At 45.6% G+C, this 19,659-nt stretch overlaps 2 protein-coding genes across 2 annotated transcripts; both read left to right on the top strand.

Annotated features, from left to right (window-relative positions):
- The first annotated feature begins 4,739 nt into the window (after positions 1–4,739).
- LOC103009303 (zinc finger protein interacting with ribonucleoprotein K) lies at positions 4,740–14,889 on the top strand. The gene is made up of 4 exons (XM_007175427.2): positions 4,740–5,021; positions 5,591–5,629; positions 6,057–6,183; positions 10,805–14,889. Exons 1-4 carry the CDS (start codon positions 4,989–4,991, stop codon positions 12,373–12,375), a joined length of 1,770 nt encoding a protein of 589 aa, XP_007175489.2. The 5' UTR covers positions 4,740–4,988; the 3' UTR covers positions 12,376–14,889.
- Positions 14,890–17,780: 2,891 nt separating this feature from the next.
- Positions 17,781–19,488, top strand: LOC130705698 (uncharacterized). Its single transcript, XM_057533754.1, has 3 exons — positions 17,781–17,793; positions 17,912–18,255; positions 18,841–19,488. Exons 1-3 carry the CDS (start codon positions 17,781–17,783, stop codon positions 19,486–19,488), a joined length of 1,005 nt encoding a protein of 334 aa, XP_057389737.1.
- The last annotated feature ends 171 nt before the right edge of the window (positions 19,489–19,659 follow it).

Below are 19,659 nucleotides of genomic sequence, written 5' to 3'. Positions count from 1 at the left end.
CTCCGCTGCATGTGGGATCTTCCCAGACCAGGGCTCGAACCTGTGTCCCCTGCATTGGCAGGCAGATTCTCAACCACTGCGCCGCCAGGGAAGCCCTCCTTACTCTTTAAATTGAAAGAAAATCTAGGAATTATGAACAACCCTATAACAATGCCTAAATCTACTCACTTTACGGACTATTAATTCATTTCCCAATATAAGTAAGCAGAGTGTCTTGAGAGGGGAAAATATCTTATTCCAAGTCTAGAGCAGGAGCTTTCCAAGAAAATCCTGAAATTACTTGTCATTTAAGGGAAGCAAGGAAACAGAGCACTGAGGTCACAGGATTCCACCTGAAGAAGCTGCTCCTGCACAATTTTGGTACAGCACTAACTCCAAAGGATTGGCTCACGTAAACCAAATGCCTAAAAATGACATAAAAATAACTGCAAAGGTTAATGCTGGGAGATGTTAAGGAAACAACTCATTATTCAGAAAACTGTGATGGGAAAGTATCAATCATTTCTCCAGGAATATCTATACAGACTGTATTTCACAATTAAGAAATCTCTGTGCTGGCACACAAAATTGATCTGTTTTGGATGACCCCCATGGATGTCACTTAAAATATTTTACATCCTGGGAAAAGATACAGAGGTACAAAATTAAATAATAAAAAATAAGTTCAACAACATTTTAGGGGAGACTTCTTCATGAGAACAATTCCTTCTTCCAGATGCACTGATGTTACAGTACTGGACAATGAAATATGAGGACGTTCTCATATTGCGAAGACACAAAACCACCATGCTGGACAGCACCTTGTTGAATTACCATCTTCCTGTCATGATCATTTAATATAGCAGGAATAATAACTGTGAGATGTATTTAATTTCTATGATTCAGAAATGAAACACTTATACACTTGAGGTACACTCTAGAAACACAGGACTTGTTATTAGCATAAATGATATAATTTAGAATAGTCACAAATCAAGATTGCCAATATTTTCGTTTATACACAACAATCTCCTTAAATGCATAGGCAAAAATACACCAGTGAAAGAAATTAAGTTTTAGAAAACAACATTAAAAACTAAGTAATGTGAGGGAGTTATTGAGTGAAAATCAAAAACTGTTTGCAAATCATAGGATTCACATTAAATAGCAGCAGAGAAACTTTTCCTAGTTGGAAATTTTCCCAATATTAATAATTCAATTCACACAATAAGTGTGTTATCTAATAAAATTCCGGTGAAAATGTTAACAGTTCTGAAGTTTCTACGAACATCAAAATTATACAAAAAATTTTAAATCAATTTAATGAAACGAACTATCCTTAATATATATATATAATTTAGTAGTGACTACAGACTTCTACTGGCAAAAAACAAATATGGGATAGAACAATAAGGTTGCAATATATCTACGTTTGCAGGCATTTTTATAGGATAAGTTTATAGGAGCATATGTATAAAAAAACTAAATGATGAATTAGTTGGGAGAAGTGGCTTATTTAACAGACAGTATTTAAAAATTTGGAGATTTAATTAAGACTTTATAGGGGGACTTCCCTGGTGGCGCAGTGGTTAGGAATCCGCCTGCCAGTGCAAGGGGCACTGGTTCAAGCCCTGGTCCAGGAAGATCCCACATGCCATGGAGCAACTAAGCCTGTGTGTCACAACTACTGAGCCTGCGCGTCTGGAGCCTGTGCTCCGCAACAAGAGAGGCCGCAATAGTGAGAGGCCCGCGCACCGCGATGAAGAGTGGCCCCCGCTTGCCGCAACTAGAGAAAGCCCTCACACAGAAACGAAGACCCAACACAGCCAATAAATAAATAAATAAATAAATTTTAAAAAATCTATTCATGTGTTAATGGACACTTCAGTTGTTTCCACCTTTTGGCTATCGTGAATAATGTTGCTATGAAAATTGTTGCACACGAATGTGTTTGAGTCCCTGCTTTCAATTCTTTCAAGTTTCCCAAGGAGTGGAATTGCTGAGTCCAGTGGCATTTCTGTATTAAGTTTTTGAGGAGCTGCTAAACCAGTTTTCATATTATTAAACTGTTTTTCACATTGCAGCATTTTACATTCCCATCAGCAATGTGCGAGTATTCCAATTTCTCCACAGCCTCATCCAAACTTGTTATTTCCCCTTTTCCCCCCATAGTTATCCTGGTAGATGTAGACTGGTATCTCACGGTTTTGATTAGAATTTCCCAGGTGCATAATGATGTTGACATTTTACTGAAAAACAGAAGTATTTTACTCCTGTTTTTATTGATCCTTTTCCTCCATTTTCCCCTCTCTTCTGACCTCCCATCAGTGAACAAACATGGACTGATACCTACTTTCTTAACGGGAAAACTCCCTTTCGCCCACCACCTCCTTAAAGCTTTATCTGTTCCATTTTCTGAGGCTCCCTGGCCCCTCTTCCCCCCTGCCCATCCCAGTCGGGCTTGCAGCCCACATGTTAAATTCCTTTCCTCATAGTGTCTCTTCCATTCCCCAAATAAGTCAGGGAAAGCCATCTTTCTTTCTGTGAGTAAACTGCACATAGCAAAACTGATTCCAACAGGATGTAGACATATCCTATTAGGAACAGAGGTAGTATATAATATGACTTGAGCCTGTCATTTTGGGATTTTCCTCCCCTCTTTTTCAGCTCAAAAAATAATTTCCCTAACTCCAGTAAGTCTCTTTCTAGAAGGGGCTCCTACTCAAATCAGATTTCTTCCAGCCTTTAAATTATTTGGAAGTTTCATGCTGTACTATGTGGATTTCCATGTAGTCAAAGCTCAGGGCAGAGGAGGAGGCTTGAATTCCTGTGTGGACCTGACCGAAAATGGTATGTGAGCAATGAAGATGCCTCAGAAATCTGCATGGGGTCACCAGGGTGTCTGGAAGAAAGCTAAACTGTGCCTGTTCAGCGTGAGACTTCACAGGAATTCACAGAGAACTGCGGCTAGGGCTGAGAACTGGCCGGAGATTGCACAGGCTGCACAGCGCCGGTGATATTAGAATCCTGACCGACCAGAGTGGGGATACCTCCCTGAACACCTTAGGTGGTTAGTGGAGACCCCAGAAAGGCTTCACTTAGGAGTAACAGGGTGCCCTAATATATATGCTCCTACCCTGGTCAGGCAGCATTGCAGCAGCTGGTGGAGGGGCCAGGAGGGAATGAGAGCAGCAACGATCCCCTAGCTGCCTGCATTTAGGCTTTGACGGTGTCCTACCTCCCCATAGGGGTTTCCTAGTCTAGGAATTCTCTTCAAGTACTTTATAACCCTCTCTTTTAATAACGGGATGAGTTATGCTTCAGCAGAATCGCGCGTTGAATTGTGTTGCTTTTCCAGACACCCCGACTCTGGGAAGACGTGCAGGTGGGGGCGGTGGGGGAGCCACTGCCAGCCTACCCCATCCGCAGCAGAGCCTCCTTCAGAAGGACCCTGGCCCAAGCGCAGGCTGGTCTAGGGTCCTCCCTGCGCTCCACGCTGGGAGGCGGTTCTGCGACAATCTCTCCCTGCTCCCGTGTTCCAAGGGAACCCCATTAGTTCTTTTCCTCCAGGAACAGATGCACTTCAAGGCAGCGAAGCCATGTGTGATCTGAGGTCGCATCTTGGATAGGACAATGAGGCCTAGGCACAGTGGGTGTGGCAGGAGGGACAGGCTGCAACTCCGGACCCTACAGTGCCCGCTGGCTGCTGGCTGACAGTGACTCAGGCAGAGAGGAGGGGGGCGCGGGAGCCGGAGGAGACATCCAGGGAGAGTGCGCACCTCCCTGGATGTCTTTAATGGCACTCCCCTTGGGGTTGAGTCTCCATCCCTGGCCGCAGAGTCTGCTCTCCCCCGTTTTCACCTAAGGGCAGAATCCCAACTTTCACACGCAGCCGCCAGGGGGCGCCCGCCGGTCTAGGAGAGATGCGGGCTGCGGGCTGCCAGCTGCCCTGGGGGCTTTCCCGGGGGGAGAGCAGGGAGCTGCGGGGACGCTCAAAGGGCCTCCAGACCCCGCGGAGGCTGCCGGGTTCACCAGAGTCCTCCTGGGAAGGGTCAACCTGGAGCTCCCTGAAGGTCTCCCCTGATCCCTCTGGGCTTCAGGCGCGAGGTCTCTACTGCTGGTCCCAGGACGAAGGTCCTCACCCCTCCCCCTGCAGAGGTCAAGCGCACATCCCGGTTGCCAGCGACAAGTCCGCGCTGCTCTCCAGACGCCGAGTCCCCGCCTGACGCCCTCAAGGCGAGTCTCAACTTTTCGGCTACAAAGTCAACTCCCGACCTTTCCAGGCGACCCCCCAGGAGGCGCAGCCAAACCTGCCAACCCTGATCCGGTCAGATCACGAGCCCGTTTTGTGGTCAGGGGTCGCAGAGGGGTAGGAGCGGCTCTCACACCAGGGAGGGAACTCAGGACTTTTCGCAAAGGGTGCTGACTGTGTCTTCCCCCAACCCCCGCGCCGGGGGAGACCTCCCATGTAGCCCGGGACCACCCGGGCCAGTGTAGGGGTTCCCATGTGGGGTCGAAGCGTCGCCGACCCCTCATCCGGACACTTTCCGGGCAACCTCCGTACAGGCCCACAGGGTAGACCGCCGCCCGGGCCACAGAGCCCTAACACGGCCTCCGGGACTCCGCGATCTCGGTGTGGGCGTCCTCCTCTGTGGCTGGTGGGGCCATGGGAACTACGCTACCCATAATGCCGGAGGCCGGGGGCCAAGACTAGCAGCCAATGAACGCCCGAAAGCAGGGCGTTTTCTCGTTCGGACCAGAGGATCTGGGTGGGACTTCCCGCGCCGCTGTTGTGGCAGTCACTGTGGCTGCTCCAGTGTCCATCCGCGTTACGAGTCCTTTAGGAGAGCGGAGTCAGGATCGGGGTGACCAGAGCGAGGAGGCTTTAGGGGAGAGGTTGTCCCCACTGCACAGCGGCAAGTCTGCAGGGCCGCGGCGGTAGATGACGATTGTACACGAGTTCCGTCTCTGTCGTCCACCACCTAAGACCCCGCTCCTCCCAGACTCCGATGGCGGCGGCTGCGCCTAGGGACCCGCCTCAGGTAAACGCTCGTCCTGCGGGCCCTGACCGCCCTCACCCCACCAGACACTAAAGCCCCAAGTGCGGGGCGCCTGCTCACGTCTATTCAGTATAGATCCCTGTGTCCAGAAGAGTGAGGATCTCATGGGTGGAGCCCCCATATCTAAAAACCAGTGTGATGACATGTTGGGAGAGTGTTACAGGCAGAGGGACCGGTTTATGTAAAGTCGTGGAGGGGCGATTGAGCCAGAATCATTCCCACTTGGAATGGCAAGGTGAGGAGTTTTAACCTCAGGACGCCATGGAGGGTTGTGAATAGAAGAGGCACATGGTGTGAGTTAGGCTTTTCAGATTTTCCAGAAGTTGCTCCGAGTAAGAACAGACTGGAAAGGGGATGAAAACACTGAGGCACAGGGAGGTTGAGTTTTTATCCAAGATCATACAGTTGTAAGAGCACTAAGGACTGAGTCTCAGAGATAATGCAGTCATCCCAGGTCACCTTGCTCCAGGGCTGGACAGGGGTACAGTGAGGCCTGAGCCTACTGAGCCTACCATGGTTACATCCCTCTAATGACCTCCCTCTTCCTACAGACTCCCATGACTACAGAAGTGCTTATGGACTGTACAAAGGTGAGTGGAGGATATTCCAGGCCTTCAATTGTCCTGACCCACCCTTTGTCTCTGGGATTGTGTCCTGGGATTTTTCCAGTCCATGGACCTGGAGACCCTGAAGAAACCCCAAGCCCACATTTGGTTGTCTCTGGGAGGCACAATCTGGGACTCCAGGGGAATTACCTGACAAGAGGGCATATGCCCTAATGCCAGGCTCAGAGTTTAGATGGCGTCTCCCTGCCCACGTGCTTGTTGTTGGTGTGGGCAGACACAGTGATCTTGATACCATGAGAAGAGAGCAGGTATCTGAGGCCCCAGGGCCTGATATTTCCTCTAAGGTGGGGACACTGGAAGGAGGATGAGCAGGAGATGGATGTCTGGGTGAAGGAACTTGGGGTCCTAGGAGAGAATTTGATCATGGAATGATCTGTCCTCATCCTGGCAGGGCTGTGTGACCTTTGAGGATGTGGCCATTTACTTCTCGCAGGAGGAGTGGGGGCTCCTTGATGAGGCTCAGAGATGCCTGTACCACAAGGTGATGCTGGAGAACTTTGCACTTACAGCCTCAATGGGTAAGGCCCTCACCCAAGGGTCCTGGTCTCTATCTTATCTTCTGTCCCCCAGAGGCAGCTTTGCCCTTTCCACAGACAGACCATGGGCTCTGCTAATTTCCCCACTTTCTTGGCATATGTGTTGTGGGTACCAGTGCTGAACTGTGTGCACTGCCCACCCCAAGTAGTTCTAAATCCTGTTGCACCAAGCTTGCAGGGAAGGATCTGGGATTTAGGAGTCTTGCAGTCAGCCTAAAACAAAGCATCTCACCTTGTTTGCCCTCACCCTGGCAGAATGAATGTGTCCAGATCCATGACACCTGGTTTCCCAAGTTCTGATTGAATCGGTAATTTTAATAATATATATAATTAGTATTTAACAATATGTATATATGATATATAATTTTTACTGATGTTAGGTATGGGGTCCTGATGGATGGGACCACAATATTATAGTAATCCACCATGAGGCACCTTTAATTTTTCCAGATTTAAGGACAGACATAATTGGGCTTTAGAATGGAAAAGCAGTGAGGATAATCACCCCTTCATTTATTAGATTTTCTATAATAAGTTTTAATCCTTGAAGGCCCTGTTTTAACATACATTGGGCTATATTAACTATTTTAACTGGGTGGCCTGTGAGGTACCATTTTATTAAGCCAATTTGTGTCGAAGACTTATGTTAATTTAAATTTATTATTCAGCATGTTAGAGCAGCTGTGTCCAATATGGGATAGTTTTGGGTAATGGGTGCTATGACATTGGAAAATTTAAGAAAAGCTACAGTTCAAGTGAGACATACCTATTTTTCTCTGTTTTGTATTTAGTTACATTCCTAAGAGTATACAGTTATGGTGTGTAAAAATAGTGGAATCCTGGGACTTCCCTGACGGTCCTGTGGTTAAGACTCTGTTCTTCCACTGCAGGGGGTGTGGGTTTGATCCCTGGTCGGGGAATTAAGATCCTGCATGCTGTGTGGCCAAAAAGGTAGTGGAATCCTCACATATAATTTGAGCCCCACTAATAATTACGTTTAAGAAGTTTGACCATTGGTCCCTTTTAGTAAATGTTAAACGTTATTTATTTATTTATATTTAAACCATTGTACTGAGGAATGATTGACATTTAAAAAGGTGTACACATTTCCTGGATACAACTCAATAAGTTTGGAAATAAGTATACATCCTTGAAACCATCACCACCATCAAGACCATAAACATATCCACTGCCTCCCACCCCTTTATTATTATTATCATCATTATTAATTTGTGTGTGTGTGTGTGGTAAGAACCCTTAGGTTGCTTCCATATCTTAGCTATTGTAAATAATGCTGCAATGAACAGAGGGGTGCATATATCTTTTCAAATTAGTGTTTTTGTTTTGTTCAGAGAAGTACCCAGAAGTGGAATTGCTGGATTGTATGGTAGTTCTATTTTTAATTTTTTGAGGAGTCTCCATATTGTTTTCCATAGTGGCTGCAACAATTTACATTCCCACCAATAGTGCACAAGGGTTCCCTTTTCTCCACATCCTCACCAACACTTGTTATTTGTTGTCTCGGTAACAGCCATTCTGAGAGGTGTGAGGTGATACCTCATGTCGTTTGATTTGCATTTCCTTGATGGTTAGTGATGTTGAACATTGTTTCATGTGTCTGTTGGCCATCTGTATGTCTTGTTTGGAAAACAGCCCATTCACATCCTCTGCTCATTTTTTAATTGGGTTGTTTGTTTGGTTTTTTTGATATTGAGTTCACATGTGAGTTTTTAATCCATTTTGAGTTGTTTTTGTGTATGGTATAAGGTAAGGGTCCAATTTCATTCTTTTCCATGTAGATATCCACTTTTCCCTGCACCATTTATTGAACAGGCTACTCTTTTCTAGTTTGTATTCTTGGCCCCCTTCTCAAACATTAGTTGACCATATATGCAGAGGGTTATTTCTGTGCTCTCTATTCTGTTCCATTGGTCTATGTGTCTGTTTTTATGCCAGTACTATACTATTTTGATTACTGTAGCTTTGTAATATATATAATTTGAAATCAAGAAGTGTGATGCCTCTAGCTTTGTTCTTCTTGCTTAAGAATGCCTTGGCTATTCAGGGTCTTTTGTGGTTCCATATGAATTTTAGGATTTTTTTTTTCTACTTCAGTGAAAAATGCCATTGGAATTTTGAAAAGGGTTGCATTGAGTCTGTAGATAGCTTTGGGTAGTATATTTAAGAATATTAATTTTTCCAATCCATGAACAGAGGACCTCTTGCCATTTATTTGTGTCTTTAATATTTTTCATCAATGTTTTATAGTTTTCAGTGTAAAGATCTTTTCACCTCCATGTTTAAATCTCTTCCTAAGGGTATTTTTTGTTTTGTTTTTTAATCATCGTAAAAGGAATTGGTTCTTAGTTTCTTTTTTGCATAATTTGTTTTTAGGGTATAGAAATGCACCTGGTTTTTGTATGTTGATTTTGTATCCTGCAACTTCACTGAATTTGTTTATTCTAACAGGTTTTTGGTGTAGTCTTCAGGGTTTTCTGTATGTAAGATTATGTCATCCACAAACAGAGATGATTTTATTTCTTTCTTTCCGGTTTGGATGCCTCTTACTTCTTTTTCTTGCCCAGTTACTCTGCTTAGGACTTCTAGTACTATGTTGAATAGAAGTGGTGAGAGCAGTCATCTTTGTTATGTTCCTGATCTTTGCAAAAAAGCTTTCAGCTTTTCACCATTGAGTATGATCTTGGCTGTGGGCTTGTCATATATGGCCTTTATTATGTTGTATATAATAAAAACTTTCTGTATCAAGTTTGTTGAGAGTTTTTATTATGAAAGGATGTTAAATTTTGAGATATGCTTTTTCTGTATCTATTGAGATGACTCTCTGATTTTTATCCTTCTTTCTATTAATGTGGTATATCACATTTATTGTGTTTGCTGAAATGTCTTTGCATCCCAAAGATAAATCCCAGTTGAACATGTTGTATGATACTTTTTTTTAAATAAATTTATTTATTTTTTAAAATAAATTTATTTATTTATTTATTTTTGGCTGTGTTGGGTCTTTGTTGCTGTGCATGGGCTTTCTCTAGCTGCGGTGAGCAGGGGCTACTCTTCGTTGCAGTGCACGGGCTTCTCATTTTTGTGGCTTCTCTTGTTGTGGAGCACGGACTCTAGGTGCGCAGGCTTCAGTAGTTGTGGCACATGGGCTCAGTAGCTGTGGCTTGCGGTCTCTAGAGCTCAGGCTCAGTAGTTGTGGCACACGGGCTTAGTTGCTCTGTGGCATGTGGGATCTTCCCGGGCCAGGGCTCGAACCATGTCCCTTGCATTGGCAGGCAGATTCTTAACCACTGCACCACTAGGAAAGCCCTGTATGACACTTTTAATGTGCTGTTGAATTTGGTTTACTGTATTTTGTTGAGGATTTTTGCATCTATGTTCATCAGGGATATTGGCCTTTGATTTTCTTGTGTTGTAGTGTTCTTATCTGACTTTGGTGTAAGGGTGATACTGGCTTTGTAAGATGAGTTTTGATGTGTTCCCTCCTCTTCAGTTTTTTTGAGGATTGGTGTTAAATGTTTCATAGAATTTACCAGTGAAACCATCAAACCCTGGGATTTTCTTTTGGGGGAGGTTTATTATTACTGATCCAATATCCTTACTCATTATTGGTCTTCTCTGATTTTCTATTTCTTCAAAATTAAATCTTGGTAGGTTGTATATTTCTAGGAATGTATCCATTTCTTTTAGGTTATCCAATTTGTTGGTGTATAATTATTCATAGTAGTGTCTTATGATCCTTGTATTTCTGTGGTATCAATTGTAATGTTTCCTCTTTCATTTATAATTTTATTTATTTGAGTCCTCTCTTTTTTTTTTCTTAGTCTATCTAAGAAGTTTGTCAATTTTATCTTTTTCAAAAAATCTTAGTTTTGATCTTTTCTGTTGTTTTTCTAGTCTCTATTTTGTTTATTTCCACTTTTATCTTTATTGTTTCCCTCCTTCTGCTAACATTGTGCTTAGTTTGTTCTTTTTCTAGTCTTGGAATGTGAAGATAGGGTGTTTACAATCTTTCTTTTTTTCTTAGTGTAGATATGTATCTGCTATAACCTTCCCTTTTTAGAACTGCTTTTGCTGGGTCCCATAAGTTTTGGTATTTTGTGTTTCCATTTTCATTTGTCTCAATATATTTTTTGATTTCCCTTTTGATTTCATCTTTGACTTGTTGGTTGTTCAAGAATGTGTTATTTAATTTCCACATATTTGTGAATCTTCCAATTCTCCTCCTGTCATTATTTTCTACGTTTATCGTATTTTGGTCAGAAATGATATTTGATATGATTTCAGTTTTCTTAAATTGGCTAAGACTTGTTTTGTAGCCTACCATATGATCTATCCTGGAGAATTTTACCTGGAAAATTCCTGGAGAATTTTCTTGAGTAGTGTGTATTCTGTATTCGATGAAATGTTCTATATATGTCTGTTAGATCCATTTGGTTTATAGTGTTCAAGTCCACTGTTTCCCTGGCCGTGAAGGTTTTTTAAGATGTCAAAACATCATATTATACAGAAAGTTTTAAAAAGAACATGATTAATACTCTCCCACCATAATCAGCATGATTCACAAATATTTCTTTTCTTTCAGTTTGTTTGCATGGAACAGAGAATAAAGAGACACCTTCTGAGCAAAATGTTTCCCTAGAAGCTTTGTCACAGGTCAGGACTCCAAAGGTAGGTCCAATCAGCCAGAAGGCTCACCCCTGTGAGAAATGTGTCCCAATCCTGAAAGACATTTTGCACCTGGCTTACCTACCTGGGCAGAAACCATACTTGATTGGGGCATGTGCAAACCTACGACAGCTTCAGAAGCATTTCAGTGCAAAGAAAAGTGACATGGATAGGGCATCATTTGTAAAGAGTTGCATATTCCATGTGTCAGGGCATCCCTTCACCTGTAGGAAGGTTGGAAAGGATTTCCCAGCCACTTTGGGTCTTCTCCAGCACCAGATCACTCCCATTGGTGAGAAACCCAACAAAATCACCAAGTGTGGGGAGACCTTTCATGGTAGGAAAAGTCATTACAAGTTGCGTGAATGTGGGAAAACTTCCAGCTACAAACAGAGTCTTGTTTACCACCCAAGAGTCTCTACTAGGAAAAGGGTTTATGAGTCTAGGAAATATAGGAAAGCCTTGCGCTGTAAGTACTCACTTGTTCAGCTCCAGAGAGTCCACACTGGAGAAAGGCCTTACGAGTGCAGTGAATGTGGAAAATCTTTTAGGCAAAGAGCCACCCTCATTATACACCAGAGAGTTCACACTGGAGAAAGGCCTTATAAATGTGGCGAGTGTGGAAAATCCTTTAGTCAGTGCTCCAATCTTATTGAACACTGCAGAATTCACAGTGGAGAAAGGCCTTATGAGTGTGAGGAATGCGGAAGAGCCTTTGGGTGCAAATCCAATCTTGTTCGGCACCAGAGAACACACACTGGAGAAAAGCCTTATGAGTGCAGCGAATGTGGGAAATTCTTTAGACAAAGCTTCACCCTTGTTCAACACCGGAGAATTCATACCACAGCAAGGCCTTTTGTGTGTGTCCAGTGTGGGAAATCCTTTAGCCAAAGAGCCACTCTCATTAGACACCAGAGAGTTCACACTAGTGAAAGGTCTTATGAGTGTGGCGCATGTGGGAAAGCCTTTGGATCCAAATCCAAACTGGATCGGCACAACAGAAGTCACACTGGAGAAAGGCCTTATGAGTGTGCTGAATGTGGGAAATCTTTCAGACAAAGCTACAGCCTCGTTGAACACCAGCGAATTCATAGTAGAACACGGCCCTTTGAGTGTGGCCAGTGTGGGAAGTCCTTTAGCAGAAGAGCCATCTTCACTAAACACCAGAGAACTCACACTGGAGAAAGGCCTTATAAATGTGGCGAGTGTGGGAAATCCTTTAGTAGAAGCACCAGCCTTATTCAGCACTGCAGTATTCACACTGGGTCAAGGCCTTATGAGTGTGGGCAGTGTGGGAAATCCTTCAGGCAAAAGTCTGTCCTTATTCAACACCAGGTAGTTCACACTGGAGAAAGGCCTTATGAATGTGGCGAATGTGGGAAGTCCTTTAGCCAGCGCTCCAGCCTCAATCTCCACCGAAAATTTCACACCAGGGAGAGGCCCCATGAACGCAGGAAGTATGGGAAATCCTTTACTCCAAACAGCTAACATTGTTTAGTACCAGGAAGTCCACACTTTGAGAAAGGCCTTAGACCTCAAGGAATTGCTGTCTCCTCGTTCATTATAATAGCACTAGACAGCTTCTGTGAGGGAGCCATCTGCCTGAAATTGAACCTCATACTTGCAAACATCCAGAGGGGCGAAATTCCCAATGAGTTCCAGGGACCTGTGAAGCTTACAGGAGCTACATTCCATGTTCTAAACTCCCCAGGGCCCTTGTCAGAGTTACATCTCTGCCATTTTCTCTGATAGAACCCATCTCACCTCTCCTGCCTTGCACAGTATTTCATCGGTCACCCTGATGCGCTAACACAAGGCAGATGTCTGTGCTCTCTCCTATTCCCTGGAGGAAATCTTGAGTAGTCTGTGCCCTTATATTTTCCTATTTCCAATTGATTAAGTATGAATCTGACCCTTCATCAAAATTGTTGGTTTCACATGACATTTGTGGTTGATTTTCCTGCCTCAAAGTCACCAACTGGTAATTGCCTCCCCTCCCCCCCCCCATTGCTCTGGTTTGTGCAGCAATAAAGGTCTTATTGTTTAATCTACCTTTAATCTCGGGGGTTGTATTCACTGTGGGGGGTGGGTGGAAAACAGAATTGGCCTGTTTGTATGAAGGGATGGGCCCTCAGCCTCTTGTGCCTCAGCAGGGACAGTATAATGACAGAATAGTTTTCATTCCAGTTTTGGCCTAATTTGCATTGCTCCCCAAGACCTCCTAGGAACTAAAATAATGCTTTGTGGTCCTAATTTGGGACCTGGAAGCCTACATATTGTATGACCACAGGTTACCCTGAGGAGGGGTCACTTATTTTGGCAAGCTCCAGGGCCTTTGGGACCGCTATGACTTTGTCTCATATTCCCAGAGGGTGTCCTATAATGCCCAGCACTGTTGAGGGGAAGCTTTTCACCAGGTTCTACAAAGGAACCAAGTGTCCTGATGTTCATAATTCTGTGGACTGGTATCCCTCCTCAGACTACATGAGCCGGGTTTCAACCATACTTGGTAGTGAAATCCTGGGTGGGATTAATAGTCAGTGGAAGAGCATGCAGCAAATTAAATGGAGTGTGCCCCTTCTAATGTGCATCCATAAATCTTCCAGTGACTATGGCTGTGAGGAATCACAGATCCTCCAAAGGCTGTGTTCCTCCTATAGCTGAATTCATTGTCAGCAGATAATCTAAAGGTTTTGTGTTCTCGTTGTCTTTCTGGGCTGGTCAACTCAAGTCCGTTGCTGTAAAGGCAGGGAAATGAGAACAGAGAATGGAGATCCTGTTGTCCAGGGACGTGTCTTTTGTGGTCCAGCCAGTGGTCCTGTTGTCCCAGACTGCAATGGCCTCCATTGCTTGCCCATATTTCCAGCACTGATTCAGGGCTGCCCTTCCCCAGGAATGGGAAAAAATAGAGTGGAGTCAATATTGAGTTGTTAAACCTTCTTGTTTCCAGAAAGAGTGGGAGGTCCAGATTTTTTTTATTTTGAACCATTTTTTTTAGAAACTTTATTGAGGCATAATTGACATGCAATAACCTATACATATTTAAGGTGTATAGTTTGAAAAATTTTGCCATATATATAAACCAATAAAACCAACAGAATCACGATAATGAACATAACCATGATTTACCTCATGCCCCTTTACAATCTGTCGTTGCCCTTCCCAAGCCTACAGGAGTCCAGTGATTTACTGCCTTCAACAATAAATTAGTTTGCATTGTCTAGAACTTTACTTGAATTGAAGTATAAAAGTGTTTGCTCTTTTTTTTGTTGATATTTTTCGTACTGCCTAATTATTTTGAAATTCATCAATGTTGCTTGTATGAATAGTTCATTTTTTTACCGTTGAGTAGTATTCTTGTCTATGGATATGCTACGATGTGCTTATCCATCCATCTGCTAATGGGCAATTGGGTTGTTTCCAGTTTGGTGTTGTTAGAAATAAAGCTGCAATGAACATAGGCATACAGTTCTTTATATGAATATGTGTTTTAATTCTCTTGTGCCACTACTTCAGAGTATGTGAATGTTTCAATATTTAACAAACGGCCAAATTGTGATCTAAACTGGTTGGACCCTTCTGTGTTCCCACCAACAGTATATGAGAGCTCCTATTCCTCCACATCCTGCCAATCCTCGGTATTGTCAGTCTGTTTAATTTTAGCTGTTTTAACAGGGATGTAATAGCATCTCACTGTGATTTTAATTGCAGTTCTCTGAAGTTTCTTGATGTCCAGCATTTTTTTTCCTGTTTATTTGCCACTTGTATATCTTCTTTAACGACCGTTACTACCAGTTGCTTATTTTGAAATGGATGTTGGCTGATGTTTCCTTTTCCATTAATAAATAAAAGACATATGTCTAACAAAGACAGGTGTTGGAACTTCACTCATTCCTCAGCAGTGATGTGTCATCTTTACTAAAAGGAAGTATTATTTTTGAATACTATCAGAATATTTTCTCAATTGTTTGGTGCTATTCTGGGAGTGTAACACTCCCAGAGGCTATATACTTTCAAGCGTTGTCTACCTTCTTAACATATTCTCCACCACTTTCGTAAGTCTAGCCATTCAAATAAACAAGACCCATTTTGAAGAGTTTGTCAGTTTCTCTGGTGTATCTATGCCCACCCTGGCCAATTTCAAGTTGCCAAAAGGATGGCACTAAACATGGATTTGGGAAGAGTGTGCAGTAGCACAGTATTATAATGTATTTCCACCATGCTGATGGAGTGGTCACAAATAACCTCAGGAATATATATGAGTAAAACATAGTAAAATAATTTGGAAATGACAACTTTTTAAAATTAATTAATTAATTCGTTTTATTTATTTATTGTTGGCTGCATTGGGTCTTTTTTGCTGCACGCGGGCTTTCTCTAGTTGTGGCGAGCGGGGGCTACTCTTTGTTGCGGTGTGCAGGCTTCTCATTGCAGTGGCTTCTCTTATTGCGGAGCACAGGCTCTAAGTGCTTGGGCTTCAGTAGTTGTGGCTTGCAGGCTCTAGAACACAGGCACCGTAGTTGTGGCGCATGGGCTTAGTTGCTCCGCGGCATGTGGGATCTTCCCAGACCAGGGCTCCAACCCGTGTCCCCTGCATTGGCAGGCGGATTCTTAACCACTTCACCACCAGGGAAGCCCCAACCCCATCATTATTGATCAACTCATGGCCAGTCTTGTTTCACCTATTCTCACGCATATAACTGGGTTGTGGTACTTATAATCCCAACATCTTGTCATTCAATGCCTAATCTCCTCAGAATGTACTTCCAAAACGTAAGGACTCTTTCATAATCAGAATGTACTTCCAAAACGTAAGCACTCTTTCATAATCCTAATAACTTTTTCAGACAAAATTTTGAGGTGTTAAAAATATATTTTTGGGACTTTCCTGGTGGCGCAGTGGTTAAGAATCCGCCTGCCAATGCAGGGGACACGGGTTCGAGCCCTGGTCCGGGAAGATCCCACATGCAGCAGAGCAACTAAGCCCATGCACCACAACTACTGAGCCTGCGCTCCAGAGCCCGCAAGCCACAACTACTGAGCCCGTGTGCCACAACTACTGAAGCCCACGTGCCTAGAGCCCATGCTCAGCAACAAGAGACACCACCGTAATGAGAAGCCCATGCTCTTTGCAACTAGAGAAAGCCAGTGCCCAGCAACGAAGACCCAATGCAGCCAAAAATAAACAAATAAATAAATTTTTTTTAATATATATTTTTTCAGTGTTCAGCTTCTTTTTCAATTTTCCCAAAAATATGTTCGTTCTTTAAGGCAGTCAGATCCAAAATGGATCTATATGACTTTTAGTAGATGTATCTGGGAAGTCTCAATTCACTTATAGATATCACTTCATTTTTTTAAATTCTTGGGCCATTCATTTGTTGAAGTTGCTCAGTCGTTTGCCCATCAGAATTTGCCATGTTCTGGATTTGGGGTGTGTGTGTGTGAGAGAGTGTTCTCCGCCCTGGGCTGTGCTGTGCATGGTCCTTCCAGCGCCCCAAGTCCGCGCTGGAAAATCAACCGCTGGGGGCTCCCAGTCAGTCAGCCTAGCGCCCTGGAGGAACGAACCTCTCTCACCTCCCCAGCTCGGACTTGCGCTCCCCCAAGAAGCTCACCCCACCCGGTTCCCCGGAGCTGACAATCTTGTCCACAAAACGTGCCCCCTCCACGCGTCTCCGGAGCCCCAGCTCAGAACGAGGCTAACGATCTGGTCAGACATCCTTGCATGCAGCTTCCGAAAATTCTGCCGGAATTTGACAGTAACACTAATATCCTCACATAGGCCGAGAAAAATAATAATAAATGCGCCGTTTCCATTTAAAAAGTTTAACAGGGCTTCCCTGGTGGCGCAGTGGTTGAGAGTCTGCCTGCCAATGCAGGGGACACGGGTTCGAGCCCTGGTCTGGGAAGATCCCACATGCCACGGAGCAACTAGGCCCGTGAGCCACAATTACTGAGCCTGCGCGTCTGGAGCCTGTGCTCCGCAACAAGAGAGGCCGCGATAATGAGAGGCCCGCGCACCGCGATGAAGAGTGGCCCCGCTTGCCACAACTAGAGAAAGCCCTCGCACAGAAACGAAGACCCAACACAGCCATAAATAAATAAATAAATAAATAAATAAAACCTTTAAAAAAAAAAAAAAAAGTTTAACAAAACAAAACCCAGCATGGGAAGTCGATTATCCTCTTCTCTTATTTTGGACCCCCTCCGACTTTCTGCTTCCAAACGCAGTGACAATCCTAGTATTGCTCGGGCCCGGGGGCTTGGGGCGAGGGGGTGAGGGTCTGCTTCCACCGTTCTCACTGAATTAGGACTAACATCGGAAATGGGGGTTGGGGCGCTTTCCTTCCGGGACCGCGGCTTACCCCCTTGCAGTCATGGACTTGTTTCTTCTATACATGAGACCCAGAATTGTTCCGGCTCTCTCCTTACACTGGCATAAAGGCGCCCCCACCCCACCCGGGGCACAAGGGTCCGCCTTGAACACGTGCGAGTGTCCCGGGCGCTCTGCGCGGCCCCGCCTGCCCCGCCTGCCCCGCCTGCCCCGCCTGCCCCGCCTGCCCCGCCTGCCCCGCCTGCCCCGCCTGCCCCGCCCTGAATCTCCTGGCGGGCTGTACCCAGGAGCGGCTCCCGCCTGCTCCTCCCCCAAATTAGGTAATGCCCAATGGAGGTCTACGTCAGCAGGCTTCACGGACGTTCCTTGCCTTCTTGGGGGAGGTCATCCCCGAAGTCGCTCAATTTGGGGGCTGCACGGGACCCTAACACCCCATTACTTAAATGCTCCTATGATAGAGGAACACAGGCAGACGGGCGGCAGGGGCTGCGAGAGAAGCGAGGGCGGCAAAGAGGCCGCAGATGTGTCCAGGCCCGCGCGCCACCCCTCCGGCGCCGCGATGGTTTACCCCCGTGACGTAAGGGCTCAGTCCTAAACACGGTTATAAAGAGTGGAGGCGGTGCCGGGTGCTCCCCGCCTCTGGGCTGCTAGCTCCTCAGGCGGGGACCCAGCCGCCGGCCTGATGGGCAGGGACCGCGCCCCTCCCCGGCCTCACTCCAGCCCCACCCTACTACCAGCCTGAATTCTTCCGGCTTCAATGCACGCCACGCTTCAACGCCCGCTACCGCGTGGCGTGCTACCGCGTGGTGTCCTCCCGCTGCTGCATCGCTTTCCGGGCCGCGGACAGTTCCTCCTGCTGTCACTCCCTGACCGAGTCCTCCGGCACTGGCTCTCCCGACCATGCGCAGGAAGGCTGGGCTCGCGGGACTCGCGGTTCGGCGTCCCTCCTTCGCCGGGGAGAGAGGCTGCCCTGGCCGGAGCATCCCGGTCCTGGGAGGCCTGGACTTGCTGGAAGAGCGCGCACGCTTGTCCCGGTAAGAATGGTCCCTTTTCCGCGCCGGCTCTTTCGGAGCGCCCCGGCCCGCGCGCTGTGGCTTGTGTCCGGCGGGAGCCGAGCAAACGCGTGCCAAGCAGAGACTCGCTCACAGGAGCCCGGCTCCCCGGGGAGGCGGCAGAAAGTGGGCGCCCTCCCTCCGCTGGCAGCCTGGAGCAGGCAGGAGGGGCGGGGAGGAGGGGAAGCGGGCGGGTGCGTAAGGCGGTTCACCGATAAAAAGCGAGTTCACTCGGGAGACTCTGGAGGGGCTCCTGCGTCAGTACAGAAGTCGGGTACATTTATAAGAACCCCCTTTCGAGCCGGTGATGCCGAGGGAATAATGGGAACGCAGTCGCAGGATGGAGGAGAAAGGCAGTGCGCGGCAGAATTCTTGGGAGGAAATGGGAGACCTTCCATCCAGGATGAAGGGACAGAATTCTTGCGAGGAAAGGGGGAGACCTTCCATCCAGGATGAGGGGCATATAAAAAGAGATGAGCAGTCCAGGACAGTTTCTCCTCCCTCTCACCCCACCTGTATCCAGAACCTGCTTGGTCCCCTCAGCTTTCCCCTTCTGTTTCCTTCTAGGACTTGTGCACAGACCTGGCCGGCTCCAGTGCTAACCTCATCCCAAGGGTGACTGCCATCCGGACCAGCCCAGACCTGCAGTGGCTGGTACGGCCCACTGAGGTGTTCTTGGCGGCCCCATCACACAAGATTCCCCCACCCATACGGAGTTCTTCTGGCCTGGATGGGGGTTATCCCGTGAAGACCATGGCAGGAAGCGGAGCTCAGGACATTGGCAGCAAGGGCAAGGTGGAACAGGTGAGGAGTCGGTGGGCACCTTCTCTCTGTAGGGAGGGCTGGGGTGGCAGCATTGGAGGAGATGGGGAGCACGTGGATAGAGTGAGGCCACTGATGGAATTCACTACACATCCTGAACTGGCAACCCTGGCTCAAAGCCCTTTTCATCCTAAGTCAGACTCTGATAGTTCCACCCCAAGAAACAGCCTAATAGTTTATTCTTTAGTAGATTCCTATCTCATGCTTGTAGACTGGGCTCTCCTTTCACTTACTGAGGATCTTGTAAAAAAGAAAAATTTGTCTATTTTAATACTTTTGTTTGGTATGTGTATTTTCTTAAACAATGTTTTTTATGGTCATATAGTTGATTTACAATGTTGTGTTAGTTTCTGGTGTACTAAATCGCTTTGCAGTACATCTATCAAAATATGAAAAAATATGTAAAATATACATATTTTACAAAATTATATATGTAGAACATATATTCTCTTTCAGATTCTTTTCCATTGCCAAGTTATTACTGGATACTGAATATGGTTCCCTATGCTATACAGTAAATCCTATTGTTTATCTATTTATATATAGCAGTGTGTATCTGTTAAT

This window comes from Balaenoptera acutorostrata, chromosome 19, assembly GCF_949987535.1.
Source record: "Balaenoptera acutorostrata chromosome 19, mBalAcu1.1, whole genome shotgun sequence".
Taxonomy (NCBI): Eukaryota; Metazoa; Chordata; class Mammalia; order Artiodactyla; family Balaenopteridae; genus Balaenoptera; species Balaenoptera acutorostrata.
The sequence above is the reverse complement of the archived record's forward strand: the minus strand, read 5'-3'. Positions and strand labels throughout refer to the sequence as shown.

Coding starts and splice junctions, on each gene's coding strand:
- LOC103009303 (XM_007175427.2), top strand. CDS start 4,989: ATGGCGGCGGCTGCGCCTAGGGACCCGCCTCAG. Junction 5,630..6,056: donor TGCTTATGGACTGTACAAAG/GTGAGTGGAGGA, acceptor TCATCCTGGCAG/GGCTGTGTGACCTTTGAGGA. Junction 6,184..10,804: donor TGCACTTACAGCCTCAATGG/GTAAGGCCCTCA, acceptor CTTTTCTTTCAG/TTTGTTTGCATGGAACAGAG.
- LOC130705698 (XM_057533754.1), top strand. Junction 18,256..18,840: donor GAGCGCGCACGCTTGTCCCG/GTAAGAATGGTC, acceptor GTTTCCTTCTAG/GACTTGTGCACAGACCTGGC.